This window comes from Wyeomyia smithii, chromosome 1 (assembly GCF_029784165.1).
Source record: "Wyeomyia smithii strain HCP4-BCI-WySm-NY-G18 chromosome 1, ASM2978416v1, whole genome shotgun sequence".
Classification (NCBI taxonomy): domain Eukaryota; kingdom Metazoa; phylum Arthropoda; class Insecta; order Diptera; family Culicidae; genus Wyeomyia; species Wyeomyia smithii.
In genome coordinates, this window is record NC_073694.1 from 195790873 (window position 1) to 195806281 (window position 15409).

Consider the following 15409-nt stretch of genomic DNA (forward strand, 5'->3'; position numbering starts at 1 on the left):
CTGCTTTTTCCGCTTTTTCCCTGCAAATTTTAAGCGCTATTTTAATTTTTTCCGCATTTTTATTACTATTTTTCGGTTTTTAAAGAACTTTGAGCTTAACTTTGGATATTTTCCTCAGTTAGCCTTTTTCTGTTCATGGTCTTTTTCCAGCTTTTATAGGCACTTTTGGCGCCATGATCGTACTTCTAAGGCTTTTTCGGTGGACTAACTTGAGATGAGTTTCCCAGCTTTTTATCCACTTTTACATGTTTGTATGTTGGAAATTTTGAGCTTAACTGAAATTTCTGTTAGCCTGGTCTTAAAAAGCGTTTTGCTTTTGAGATCAGTTCAGAATTTTTTTTTCGTAAAAACTTTAAATTTATTAAAATTTATAGATAGCAGTATTTAAAAAGTTTGAAATCATAAGATTTTGAAGTTTTGGTATTTTCAGATTTTGGCATTAGGCGATTTTATAATTTAAGGATTTCAAGATTTGAAGATTCAAAGACTTTGGGACTCTAGTATTTTGAGATATTAAGTTCAAGTGTTTAATTTTGGGATATGAAAATGTCATTGTTTAGTATTTATAAGCATTTTTCGATTTTTTGAGCTAAAATAAAAATCTTTTTTTTTGTGCTATTTTATAGTTTTTCAAAGAATTTCGAGAATTTTGAGCTTTTGGATTGTTTTACAAATTTGCCTTCTCTTGTTCCTAATCCCAGTCCTGGCGTTTTTTCAGTTTTTATAGGCCCATTTGGCACCATGTTTTCGATTAACTAATTTGAGATGATCTTCTCAGCTTTTCATTCACTTTGAGATGCATTTATGTCAATTTCGGGCTCAAGTGGAATCTTTAGAATCTTCTTTGGGGATTCCAAAGCTTAGGAATTTTGACATTCCAAGGATTTCAGGATTTGGGGTTTTGAGGGTTTTAAATTTTTCGAATATTTCTTTGAGGAATTTGGAATCATAAAATTATGAAATCTATAGTTCAAGGATTTCAAGATTTCGGGAATTCTGGATCTCAGGAGTATGCGATTTTTATGATTTCAGGATCTGATAATTTTAGCATTTTTGGATACTATGATTTTAGTCTTGTACGATTTTATGATTTGAAGATCCACAGACTAAAGAATCTGAAGCTTTCATGATTTGAAGACTTTAGAATGTTGGAATGCAAAAAAAGACTTCCTTGTGCCATATTCTTCATACGAAAAAATTATGAAAAACCTCCTCTGACTGATGAGATTTATAGGTTTAAAAGGACTCATGAATTCAAGGATTCCAGAATTCAAGGATTCCAAAGTTGCAGGATGTCTCAATTTTAGGATATTAGGATTTGAGGAATTGGGAATCCTAAAATTTTGAAATTGTAGAACTTTGAAATTTAATTTCAAAATTCAGTACCTAAGGGTTTCGTGGTTTTAAAATTTCAGCATTTGATTTTTGGATAAAATTATTTATATAATTTAGGGAATCGAAAATTTTTGGGATTGGGATTGGGATTTGAGGATTTGCAAACATCAAAATTTGATAAGTTTTAGGATTTAAGAAGTTACGAATTTATGTCAAGGTTTAAGAATTCAATGATTTAAGGATTTGAATATTTAGGGACTGAAGGTAATGAAGATTCCAGGGCTCAAGGATTTCATTATTTAAAAAATTGAGGACTTAAGTTTTCACGACCTTGAGGATTCATTGATTTAAGGATTTCAAATTTCAATGGAAGAGACTCCTTATCAGTAGTTAAAAAATAAGGAGATTTTCTTAATTTTTTGTCAAGGTTTTGAAATCATGCACGCCATTCTAGCATGAATTACTGTGCGAGATTGTTAATAGGTCCACCTTTTCTGTATTAGCAATCTTAGCTTTATTCAAGTTTTTTTTATTTAATTGTGTTCTACTTGTGTGTTAAAAAAAAACTTCCACATTGTTCTCCGCAATCGGATATATTTGTTTAATTTTCGCCTTTCGCCTCACTGAATGTCAATAACGAACTTTGCCCCATTTTAAAATACGTCTGCCTAGCGAAGCTGGTGGCTGGTATTCATTGCTGGTGGCTGGTATTTATTCACTCTCAATTCTTTTAATTTTATCGCTGTGACAAGTTTATGGTTTCTTAGACTACTTTTTAAATTTCTGGAGTAACGTATGATGATGATAAATATAATAATCCAGTCCATTAACCTAGAAATTTAGCTGCGTCATAATTTGGTTGTTTTCTGCAAAATTTAAATATTAGTTGTCTGATTCCAAGGAGACTTTGCACACTCATAGCATAATTCTCGAAACATTAGACTTCACCTAGAATAAAACAACAAAAGCAAACGAAAACCTTAGACCGTCTTCGTCATGTTAACCTAAAGCTATGAAAATGCTCTTAATTACGCTTTCTAAGCCCAGAAAAAAAAAACATGAAAAGCAAGGGTTTCCATTGTGTTGGAAACCCCCAACGAACCGTTACAGCGAAGCCCTGTGAAACCCCGAATATAGCAAACCCTGGACGTACCGCGTATTCAACGAATTACAATGAACTCTAACCCCCTCGAGCTAACCCCGTCCACAACTTTTGAATGGCTCGTTATCTTTTTGAACAGTGAAAGTTCTAAAAGAAACCCGTCTGCTCTGTGCTGACACTACACATTAACAGTCAACAGTGAAGTTCGGTGAATGAAAGGTCGAAAGACGCTTTCGGGACGTGGGACCAGAGCATCGCTCACTGTCGCCACCCCTAGATTTAAGGTACAAAGAAATAAACTATTTACTTTTGCTAAATTATGGTATCATTCTTCATGGTCTCACGGTTGCCCGACAGCTGTGAAACCCGTGCCGAAAAGAAGCTTCGCCGCGAAATTAAACACTGCGAACATCTCAGATGCTCAGAGTGTATCTCCAAAATGGTCCAATTAACGTGGGTACATAATTAAAATAATCTCTACGGAATCAATTAGAGCGTAATGTTTCCTGCGTCAAAGGAAAACTCGCATGCTGCTGGCCCGCCTTTGGAAGTGTATAGCCAGAACCGCCCACCGCCATTATACTGCTGAGTGTGCAGCCAAACGAGCGGATGAAAACTTTGTCGTTATCAGTGCAAATTAACTCTTCTTCGTTCGTGCTGCTAGAGTATACCGAAGCCGGTGCTGCCGGTGACTACGAAAACTAACTGTAAATCTGTGGACCGGAAACTGCCATAGATCTACCCCCGCATTCAGCAGGACTACTGGGCATGCGGTGCACACAGGCTCACTGCATCGCTCCAACGCTCTGGTGCCACACGCCGGAGAATCCCCCAACTTCTACTTTATTATGTCGTTAATCTTCCTTCAAGACTTATTGTCCGCTCATTTTTCACAGCCACGGAGTAGATCGAGATAGAAGAAAAAATGTACCGCACCGGGCAATGTTGCGACCAGGTTTTTGCTTTTCTTCGCTCCGAACAATACACAGAAACAGCCTCACCCGCTGAGATTTTCACCAAACATGACGAACTCTTGCTTCACCACAGTCTTTCTCTGGGTAGTACAAGGCAATCTGAACTACGTCGGTTTTCACTGCCATGCATGGCTTGATTGCACTTCAATCCCAAGCTGCGCCCACGACCTTTAGACTACGTTCAGAATTCACAGACCGCCTCGAGTGCCGATGAGCGCCCCAACCGGGGGAAGTCGGCAAAAGTTAAGCTTTCAACGCGGCTGCTGTCGCGATTGTTTGCAAACCTCGTCGCTGTTCAGCGTCCGTGGAAAGCGCCAATAAATAATTTATTCCCACGAAAGAAAACTGCTCCCGTTATCAGATTATCGGTGGTCGTCCTGGCGAATAGAAAAAAAAAGAAACCTTGAGTAGGTACAAATTTTATTATTCTCAACGTGAGCGCTGCTTGGTTACAAAGGTTGCGTTAGAAGGATTCACAAATACTGTATTTGCTGTTTACTTTTATAGCTCGTAACCGTAATCGGGTTTTATGTCGGTTGATAATGAGTGCCATTTTAATCTAAAACTGCTTTCACTCTCCGCAGAATCAATTTCGAAACGATGTCTTCCATTGTTCTGCAAACTAACTGAACCATCTTTGTTCTAGAATCTCTAAGCTTCCCCATTTTCAATCCAAACATGGAAATATGTATTTTCGTTTTGTGTTATTTTCTGGTCAATAAAAGTTTTCTTTTTTGGGATTTTGAGCGTAATTGTTTCTGTGTTTTTACCCTATTGAGTTAATTCTAATATTTTTCACTGAGATTTGATTTTTCATGACTTTGAATTTTCACATATTTCACTGTGCTGATTCTGAACTCAATTTCGACACTATTTACTTTGTGAGTTTCTATTCTTGTTTTTGCTTCAATCTGACTTCAATTTGGGATATTTTTTCAACTTCGAATCTTCAAGTCATCAATTGCATTTACGGTATTTTTTTCTTGAGTATAGTTTGAGATAGTATGCGAGCCTCCACAATCATTTCAAAATGGTTTTGAGCTGAAATTTAGCATTATTCACATTTTTACCTTGTGTTCTCTAGAAATGTTTTTCGGAAATTTAGAACTGAACCACAACTTTTTTTTCTCTATAAGCCCTTTCAGGCCATTAGAAATGGTCTCGACGGTTGTGAATTTGATTTCAAATAGTTTGATCATAGTAAGAGCTTTTTGGATACCTTCTTCTATTTAGTTGGATTGCTGTAATAAATCCATTTTTCATCATCTGTCACGATGCGAGGAAGAAAGTTGGTGACGGGTGAAAAAACTACGCTCAACTTCCTTTGGTTTCGAATAATAAGGAACTCAACTTCCTTGTTTTGAATCATTTCCCAAGCTTGCAATCGCTTGGGAGTAGTTAGACGATGCAAGCTGTTCCTGCGTTTGGCATGGATCCTCTTCAAGCAATTCCTTCAATTCAGCGTCTTACGAAGCTTTCGGCCTTCCTTCACGTGCATCGTCATCAATATCTGAAATACCGTCTTTAGAGCGACACTTAGAGAAGCATTTCCGTAAAATTTTTGATGTAAAACTTCGAAGTTTGGCTACATAGAGATATAAAATGAAAATCTAAAAACGGAAGAAGTGAAAAATATGTCAGAATTGAAAAGCTAATAAGTCAGTTAGTTTTCAATGGATTTCTTACGTTCTAGCAGCATTGGAAAATCTTCTATGCATCCACCTAATTTTATAATTCGAACTATTGTACTATTAAAAATTGTCAAGCTTTGTCTAAACGCATAATTCGACCTCTGATTGGTCGCTTAATGTACACTTTCCCAAGCAAGGTCGACAGACTCGTTGACCTAGTAAATGGGAAATAAACTATTTGGCCTATATAAGAGCCTACTTCTACCTACACTGGTCATATTAGTTTTGGACAGCGACTACGACAGTCCCTAATGAGCAGCTGCAGCAGCAGTGGCAGCGGATAGCAGTGGCGATAGTAACAGAGCAGGCTGGTGCAACGGCACTTCCTCTAGTAAAAAGTTGCCTTTGTGAGGTAGCGAGCGGAATCTGTAGTGGTTACATCAGCTGGCACTTCCTCCAATAGAAAGTTGCCTCATATTGACAACACACAAACGTTCTGGGATGCTGGCAACCAAAATTTGAGGGCAGTCAAATTTTTAGTTTGGAAACTGCGTCCACAGTGTTTCAGTAAAATACTTCATCCCCACTGACGGGGATAACACAGAGATGCGTTCAGTATTATATATTGAATTGAACAACAAATTTTTTTAATTAAAGAGTTAATATCTTCGGTTGCAGCAACGTTAGCTGCAGCGGGTACCATTAGTTATGGTAACAGCATCAGCGGTAGGTGCAGCGGCACTTCCTGAGCAAAAAGTTGTCTTTGTATGATGGCGGCGGCATCAGCGGTAGGTGCATTGCCAACCCTTTCTCCAGTGAAAGTCTGCCGTATATTGGCAACACACAACAACAACTGTCCTTATAAGGAATTTAAAACTTATAAGGAAAACAAATAAATTATTGAACATTTAATATTCTCTTCTAGAATTAAAACTAAAATGTTATTTTAATCTGCATGCACTCTGACTGTTGGCACATTGAAATTCGGTAGCACTTGTAACTTGTCACCCTGTACACTCTTGAAATTGCCCGGCGAAACCCTTACAGGGCGGCCAGATACCGACTTTCGAATCTTTGCTAGAACACTGAGGAGCAACAACAAAAACTAAATAAATGCTGTTGGTGGTGATAATTTCCGGATGGAGACGTCCGGTGCTGTTCCGTGCTGCTTCAGCAGCACATCGGTGGAGCAGGCGCGTCTGACTGCTCTTGCAACTGACTTTGGCAGGGTGGTTTTCTTCGCTCCTTGTCACTTAGCCGGGGTAGCGAACACTGCTTACCACCGGCGAGCCAATACAAACCGTAGCACTCGGATCCCGGGCCAGCGGAATAACCCTCACTGGACTTAACAGTGGAACAACCTTCAATGTAAACAACCAACTGCAAAAAAAATCACAGTTAAGAAACACGCACACAAAACCAAAACAAAACGCGTTGTGTATCCCGTACCGAGATCGAGGCTAAACTGGTTATCCCGCGATTGCTGCCAACCACAACAAACCCGCCGAGACCAAATTCAGCAACACTGTTTCGCAGCTAGAGGAAAATACCGGCCTATCTAACCCTAACAATTTATCTACAAACATAACATAAACATTATCGAACCTATTTAACGCGACAATAACGTTCACAAACGAAAAAACGATTTTAAACGAAAATAAAGCAACTTATGTGTACGATATTCAGCGCAAGTGGTGAGAGTTGTTGGGTACACGCTCTCGCGGGAGTGTCCAAATGAGGGTAATTTTTACTCATACACTCTCTCGCAGCAGTACTCAAAATTGGGTAAATTTTCCATTCGATGCTGAAATTGCCACCGCACCGATTACACACGTTCAAAGCAGAGTTTTTCGTCTTTGTGGCCTAGTGTGTCGTGTGAAATCATTTGTTCCTTGTAATACACTCCTAGAGTTTTGTTATGAATGCATTAATTCACATTTGTAATATCTGATCGTTGCCTAAATTAAAAACAGCTCCCAGATTAGCAAAACCGCTGTTTGAAAATGATTTACTCATTGCCTCAGTTATATTCTACTCTTCTACTGTATACTGTAATAAATGAGTAAATTGTCTTCATGACGCGATCTGCTTTCAAAAACTCCATTTGGCATAACACAACATATAAGAGTAAAAGCATCCCAAAAACGAAAAAGAAATTAATTTTTTTCACCTTCCAGAGTATAGTCCCCACTTAAATGAACGCTGTTTTACTGCGTATCTCTAGTTTACTGCTTAATTGTAAGATTTTCATCACCATAGTACTTTATACTTAAAGTTGAGTTCCTTACCAGGAAACTTTTTGCTGTGGGAGAAGTGGAGGGCCATTTAAAAAAAAAACTTGGGAATTTGCAGGCACTTTCTGGCCATTGAAGGCGAAAACTCTATTATTTTCTTTTTGTTAGGCCGATACAAATTCTATTTTCATTTTATGTCACCCCCCCGCCCCCCCTTCAAAAATGTTGAAAATGGGAAAAGTTCAATCCGTTTGTTAATATTATTGTCTTTTTGACAGTGTATATGCTTAATTTAGCAACAAACAAGTCCAGTGACAGTGAAAGTGTCATTAAAAGGCAAGCCAAATGATTTATAATGATAGTAATGTGATATTTTTTTGCATGCAAGTTATAAACGTCGTAACTTGCACACAATTTTTTATGAAAGCAATTCCTTTCTTCTTCTCAGTGTTATTTATTTTTTGCCCTCCCCTTAGCTAACTTTGATAGCCGTGGACATAAAAACTATTCAAAATTTGTATCAGCCTTATTTGGTCTGCGCATACTAAAAAAATATGGCTGAACCTAGCATCATTCACATTTTTGTCTTGTGGCCCCGTGAACTAGATTAGAATTTTTTTTAACGATTTTGACCCCCCCTCCCCCTCCGTGGACAACTGCCCATATGAATTCTAAAAAATCGTATGAACCGTGGACATTACCCAACTACCCCCCCCCCCCAAAACTTTCCACGTGGTATGTGGATGGCCCCTTTCTCAAACATTAAACACGCGATGATTCTGTGCTAAATTTGATCATCGCCTTTTTCGGCGTTTAAAAACGTGTGTCCATGATTTTGAACTAAACTTTGAAGTATTTCTCAGTCTTAAAAAATTCTCAACCATATTTAATTCACTTCTTCTCTTTGTTCAGTTTTCCTATTTCTAGATATACATTTCAAGGGGTTCTATCTGCTTTGATCGATTTTTTGATCGATCACTTTCATTCAATCACCACAACCTATTAAACACCTTTTATGCCACGTTATTTGCAAGAGCTGATAGTTGAGGGATCACTCTAGCCTTCTGAGCGAAAACCACGCTTGGAAAAGTTACTAAAACTGAACGATTACCAAAATAAAAAGACGCTCCGGAAAAACGATAAAAGCAGATAGGACCTTTTGAAATGTTTATCTAGATTTATGATTCTTTATATTTTTTTTTGCTGTGGCGTTTCCAAAGGGAAGGGGGTTGGGGGTGAATGCTCAACCGCCGCTACGAACCCTTGTTTTTATTTTTTTTAATAGCAGAGTTACTGGACTACTCTTTATTTGAGTGTCAACAGAAAGTTTTAAAAAAGAACATCTTTGAATTGCGTTTAGCAGTAGTGTTCAAAAGATTCGTCTTCTTGAAAAACGTAATCGGACTTCCGGATGTAGAGCCTCCAGGTGATCAAGTTTGCATTTTAATAACCACTGAAAAAATGCACAGAAATTGTTGAAATCGTCTCTTATGAAACTTCAAGATTTGATGTTGCCTCGAAGAAAAATATTGTTTTCAAAAAATCTACTTTCAGTTTGAATACTTCCTGAATCCCAGGAAGTTGATTAAACAAAAAATTGAAACTCCAGATCCCGAAGATCCATGCAGTTCTGTAACATAAGCATCAATCGGTCAAAAAAGTAAAGATTTGAGGCACGACTTCTAGACGTCCGATTGCAAAGGCTAAGTTAATCTTTAAGACCTTTACCTTTACCGGGCCTGTTGCTAGGTTGATTTTATTAAACAAATTTATTGATTCCATAACTTCTGAAACCCCGGAGAAAAACAATCTACTTTTCCGATTTTTTTCCCTTATTCTGCTATAGCTTTCTAATTCTTGGCTTCAAAAACGTTATCGCTTTTTTTTATTTTCTGCTCATGTTACTGCCATGCGATCAGCGGTTTTTCTCCCACGGGAAACAAAGTGTCTAGAACCAGCGCTTTGTAATGGCGGAAAAAATTTGGGAAAACATAATTTCTCAGATTAAGCAACAGAAGGTTGTATCGAATGTCTGTCTGTCTATTGAACGGGAATTTTGTAGGGAATTTTGTTGAACGGGAATTTTGTACAAAATTCGAAAAGCCGTTTTCCGCTGGCATAAACTACAATTTAAATGTTGTTCTCGAAGTGATCATTGACTGAACTACGCAACGGTTGCATGGTAAGCGATATCGCTAATGATGGCAGAAAACCACTCAAACTTTATATTGCTCTCTCCTATTCACTCTTTTCAATATTCTCTCGTTCTCATACTTCCACTACAACGCAACCCATATTCAATGTAAGTGATGTGAGCGGGCTAAACCGCTGTTTTTCTTATTCAGTTTTGTTACATGATAGTCATTGATTTTGTTCACTCTATCTATCTCTCAACCTGCCTCTCTCTTCAGCATTCTCAAAATCACATTTTGAACCTCTCTTGGCATAACTTACGCGCAGTTCCTTCCCATATTTTCTGGTTTTCTCTCATTAATAATGTGGTATGCATGCTTTTTTGATACCTACTTAGAATTTCATTTTATGATCCTTTACTTGTTTCGGCAATTTTTAGTAAGCATCCACATTTTGCAACCTTCGACAGCAGTTTTGAATCCAATTTTTTTTGTTTTGTCATTTTTTGCCTTTTTTTGTTTCCTTTCAAATAACCTGGAAGTGAGATTCTGGTCTAACAAGCCAATTCGAGAGGATTTAGTGTCGAAGTTTAACCCGAAGTTTTAGCTTTTTTGGTATTTTTAGGTCGTTTTTAGCTATATTTCATCCTGAAGAAAATCCCAGATGGAGCCATTTTGAAGATTGTCTTGAATATTGTTGAGTTTGAAGTAGATATTTGAAACCATACAGTTCGTAGCGATAATTTTTTCAGAGTATTAGATTTTGTGATATTTCAAAGTTTCCCATTAATAGTGCTCCTGGAAGTATTTTTTTTTCAATTTTGAGCTTTTTTTTACTTTAAGCTAATTTTGAGCTTAGTTTGGGATATTTTTTTCTTTTTTCAATAATCAAGGTGTCTCTCAACAATTCAATGCATTTTTTACAGTTTCAAGCTTCTTTAATTTAGTAATTTTAAACTTTTTCAATTGATTCTACATACATCCAAAGATTGATTGAGATATAGTCGGCAAGTCGTTTGCAATGATTGGTTTTATCGGAATGACAGCATCCCCGCCTCTTGACTTTTCCACATCACGTTGTTTCTAGAAATGCCCATATTGGATGGTATTCGGGAATTTTCTCATTCCGAAAACATCCATCCATATTGGGTGGTATTCAATCATTTTGAGCTGTTTCCCAGAAACCGGAAATCGCCATTTTAAAATTTAAAATACACACACACATCATCCCTGTCACGAAAATACCTATATTGGGTCGTATTTGAACATTTGCAGCTGTTTTCCAAACACCGGAGTTCGCGAGTTATGCAGAAATATGTGTTCCATTTATATGCATTTATATGGGACTCTTCCTTCCGGAATAGGGAGGGGTGTCGAACCATCATTTTAAGATTTATTACCCTTAAAAAGCATCCGCATGAGTAACATGTGTGAACAAAAAGAAGGAGGGTGGTATCCAAGGCACGACCGCATGACGTTGGACTACGGTATTTTTATATTCCATTAAAACTAACAGTAGACGGAATTGTAACTCTAGTATTTTTTGCAATTTTTTCTAACAGTGCATTTCTAAATGCGGAGACATTAAAGCGTTATAAATAAAAAAAAACTCGAATAACATCCCACTATAGCTACCCACACACGTGCTATAGCAATTCATACATACGAATGAATAAGAAATTTAATTCGATAGCGTATGCTTTTATAAGCGACCAATATTTGCCACCACCAGCATTCTGCTGCTTCAGAAAGAACCGGCCTCTTGCCACCCAACGCACGAATGAGTATACCGGAACAGTTTTGGAATGAAAATGATGGGGTGAAATGTTCGAATGGTACCTTTTGCCTTTCTCCTAGAAAGGTATAGCAATCACTGGAAAACCCAAAGGTATAAAAGTGGTCCCAATGGCCGAATGTCATATACCACTCGACCCCTTTCGACGAACTGAGCATTTTCTGTATGTATGTATGTATGTATGTATGTATGTATGTATGTATGTATGTATGTATGTATGTATGTGTGTATGTGTGTATGTGTGTGTGTATGTGCAATTTTTTTTTCTCACTCACTTTTCTCAGAGATGGCTGGACCGATTTACATAAAATTAATTGCAAATGAAAGGTCTAGTTGCGCCATAGGTTGCTATTGAATTTCATTGCAATCGAATTTTTAGGTTAGAGGTTATGTATCAAAATTTTAAAATCACGAAACATCAATATCTCAGAAACCACACAACCGATTTCAATAAAACTGGTTTCAAATGATCGGGCTGTCTCCAGAACCCATAACTTTTAAGTTTCGTTATAATTGAACATATGGTTTAAAAGTTATGTAAAGAAAAGTTATCCTGAGGTTGTTTAAACTCACTCATTTTTCTCAGAGATGGCTGAACCGATTTTCACAAAATTAGTATCAAATGAAAGGTCCAGTTGCCCCATAGGTTGCTATTGAATTTCATTGCAATCGGATTGAAACTTTGTCCGTTGTTCATAAAAATGAGAAATCACATAATGAAAGCAAATATATTGACTTCCTCCTAACGATCACTGGCTAATTGAAAGGTAGAAAAGTGATCCAAATGGCCGAATGTTATATACTACACGACTCAGTTCGACGAATCGAGCATTTTCTGCATGTATGCATGTATAGGTGTATATGTTTGTGTGTGGGTGTGTACGTGTGTATGTGCACCTTTTTTTCGCACTCACTTTTCTCAGAGATGATCTGACTGATTCTTTCTATCTTGGTGTCAAATGAAGGGTCTATTTGCTGCTTATGTTGCTATTGAATTTCATTGTAATCAAACTTTTAGTTTTGGCGCTGCGTCAGAATGTGAAAATCGCTTTTATATCTCAGAAGCTATGAACATAGTTGAATTCAAATTAATGAGCTTTTGATCCCTTATACAATGAATTGCATAATGTTTGAACATGTGGTTTGAAAGTTATAGAAAGAAACGTAGCCCGCAGACTGTTTAAAACTACAGCTACCATCAAAATATGTGGCCTCAACATCATTTAAATTTGATCGGGACTGAAGCTGAAATTAACAGCCATTTCTATCATTTCACTTTTTGCCTTTCTCCTAGAAACTAGCGGTGTTTTGACCAATTGGTAATTCGGTTTATTTTTTGTTTATTTTGTTAATTTTTTGTCTAGGCCAACGTTTCGAACTAACTTGTTTGAAAGCAACCCGTGACCAAAATTACCATCATTGAACCGAATTTCTCCTAGGAAGGTATAGCAATCACTGCAAAAACTAAAGGCATAAAAGTGCTCAAAAGGGCCAAATGTCGTATATCACTCGATTCAGTTCGACGAGCTGAGCATTTTCTGTATGTGTGTGTCCCAATCTCACTCGATTTTCTCAGAGATGGTTGAACCGATTTCAATGAAATTAATTGAATTGATAAGACCCTATTGAATTTTATTGTAATCTGATTTCTAGTTAAGAGATAATGTATCGAAATGTGAAAATCACGAAACATCAATATCTCTTCAAATGAACGGGCTACCTAAAAACCCTTAAATTTTGAGTTTTATGAAGATTGAACATGTGGTTCAGAAGTTATGGAAAGAAACGTGTTCTGGAAACTATTTAATCTCACTCATGTTTTTCAGAGATGACCGGACCGGTTTTCATAAAATCAGTGTCATATGGAAGGTCTTGTTGCCCCATAAGACCCTATTGATTTTATTTTTCGCAAACGGATTATTACTTTGCCTGTCATGTTTAAAAATGTGAAATCCAGTTATGAAAAGAAACATATTCCGAAGACTACTTGGACTCGCTCACTTTTCTCAGAGATGGTTGAACCGATTTCCACAAAATTAGTGTCAAATGAAAGGTGTAGCTGCCTCGTAATACTTATTGAATTTTGCTGTAATCGAACTGTCGTCTGTAATGTATCGAAATGTGAAAATCACGAAACTTCATTATCTTAGAAAGTACACAATCGATTTGAACAATATTGATATTAGATGAACGGGCTAGTTAAGGGTTAATTGATGAATTATGATTGAGCACGTGCTTTCAAAGTTTGACTGCCCTATACGTTCTCTTTTCATTTGATTGTAATCGTACTTAAGCAACCGTTATGTATTAAATTGTTAAAACAACGAAAGTATTATCTCAAGTATTACACGACTTATTTGAACATAACTAGTGTCATACGAACGAGTCTTCTCTCAAACTTACAAATAACAAACTTCATAATAATTTGATATGTGGTTCAAAAGTTATGGAAAGAAAAGAAATTTAAAGACTATTTAAAACTATACCTGCTTTGATCAATATATATGGCCTTAACATGATTTAAATGTGGTATCGTACTATTTAAACGTTCCCGGTATCGCTCATGATTAAATTGTTTGAAATCAAGAGTCATTTCTTTTATTTCGCTATTTCTTAAGCACGAACATTACGTCAAATTTCATAGTTTACACTTCAATTACAACAGCAATATTTTAGAACCCAAAGAGTGAATATACCTCTATTGGATTTAAGCATTCATGTAAATCTATTTTTACAAATAATAAGTTTGAATCAGAAAGGCTGAGTCTGACCGCTAGGTGGATTAATTTAGGTTTATATCAAGGTTTCGAAAGAGAGGTAGTGATTGATGCTCGATATGATTTAGACAATCGATGTTATTTACCATTTTTTCAATAGTGTATCTCAAACAATAGGTCGTTTTTGTTACATAAATTTAACCGTAAAAAAATTTCTGATCGGTTGATGGCAAAACCTCGATACCCTGAAAATAAATGACTGATATATAAGCGCTCAAACTCTGACCATATTTTCCACGTTTTCTTTGGTTGAATTACTAGATTTTCAAATTCAGGTGCCTAACTTCGAGATAGACGTTCAACGTAAAAAAATGTATATGATAATCACAATCAAATCATAAGATGGAAAAAATTTGAAAACTAAAATTTTTGAACTTAATTAAATACTTTAACTGATTCTAGCGAATATTTTCAATTATACAGTTCATTCCTAAGAACATCAAGTTTTGTGATATTCAAAAGTTTCTATAAATAATGCACCCCTAACAACAACTGTAACATGCTATATGACGACCATGAACTTATAAACTAAATCAAATATCGAAATCTTTCCAAACAAATTTTAGATCCCTTTTTCTTTTCAAATAGCCAATCGAACGATATATATATATCCAGAAGCTATTAGCAATATCTAATGAAATGTGACCACATTTAATAACTGCATTTCTTTTCTCCTTTCTCTCTCTGTCTCCCTTTCTTCCAGGACGATCTGCCCGGCCAAGCCTTACTGGATGTAGTCTTCGCCAGACTGAACCTGATAGAGACTGCCTATTTCGGTATACGATACATAGATCAGGATAATCAGACGGTAAGTACTAGAGCAAACGGCCGAAACGAGAAGCTCCTCGACCGGAAAGTGCCGGTGCGTTTTATGTGCGGTGACACCAATCCTGCCCTAGGGATGGCTAATCATCGCACACAAACCAGCACTGAACTCGATTCCGGTACCAGGCGCATGTTATTTTGAACAATCTCAGTGTTTACATTGTTCGAAAAACGCACCGAACCGAGGCGATACTCATGCAATAAATTGCTGCTAAACTACACCACTCTTTACACTTTTCTCTGTCATCCCCTATGCCACAATGAAGCACTGGCTCGATCCAGCCGCCCGGTTGTCACGGCAACTGAAAGGCACCAAGGCACCCTTCGACCTGTACTTTGGGGTTAAATTTTACGCCTGTGACCCCTGCAAGCTGGTAGAGGAAATCACGAGGTGAGTGCGTGATTTGTTATTTTCCTGCACTCGAGAGGCTGTGGTCTTTTTGCTGATTAACATGGATTATTTTCACGGATTATTCTCTCGCAGGTATCAACTTTATCTGCAGGTCAAACAGGACATCCTCCAGGGTAGGCTACCGGTGTCTTTTGAACTGGCTGCAGAGCTTGGAGCCTACGTTGTTCAAGGTAAAGCGGTTTTATAATGTTG

The 15409-nt window shown here is 37.1% G+C and overlaps 1 protein-coding gene across 5 annotated transcripts in view; it reads left to right on the forward strand.

Moving 5' to 3' along the window:
• The window catches only part of LOC129733951 (band 4.1-like protein 4), a 365660-nt gene that overhangs the window by 321455 nt on the left and 28796 nt on the right, over window positions 1-15409 (forward strand). For all 5 annotated transcript variants that reach the window (XM_055695585.1, XM_055695589.1, XM_055695588.1 and 2 more), the window contains exons 3-5: window positions 14684-14788; window positions 15072-15196; window positions 15290-15387. In XM_055695585.1, coding sequence (XP_055551560.1) covers window positions 14684-14788; window positions 15072-15196; window positions 15290-15387 — 328 coding nt within the window. The remainder of the gene's footprint in view (window positions 1-14683; window positions 14789-15071; window positions 15197-15289; window positions 15388-15409) is intronic.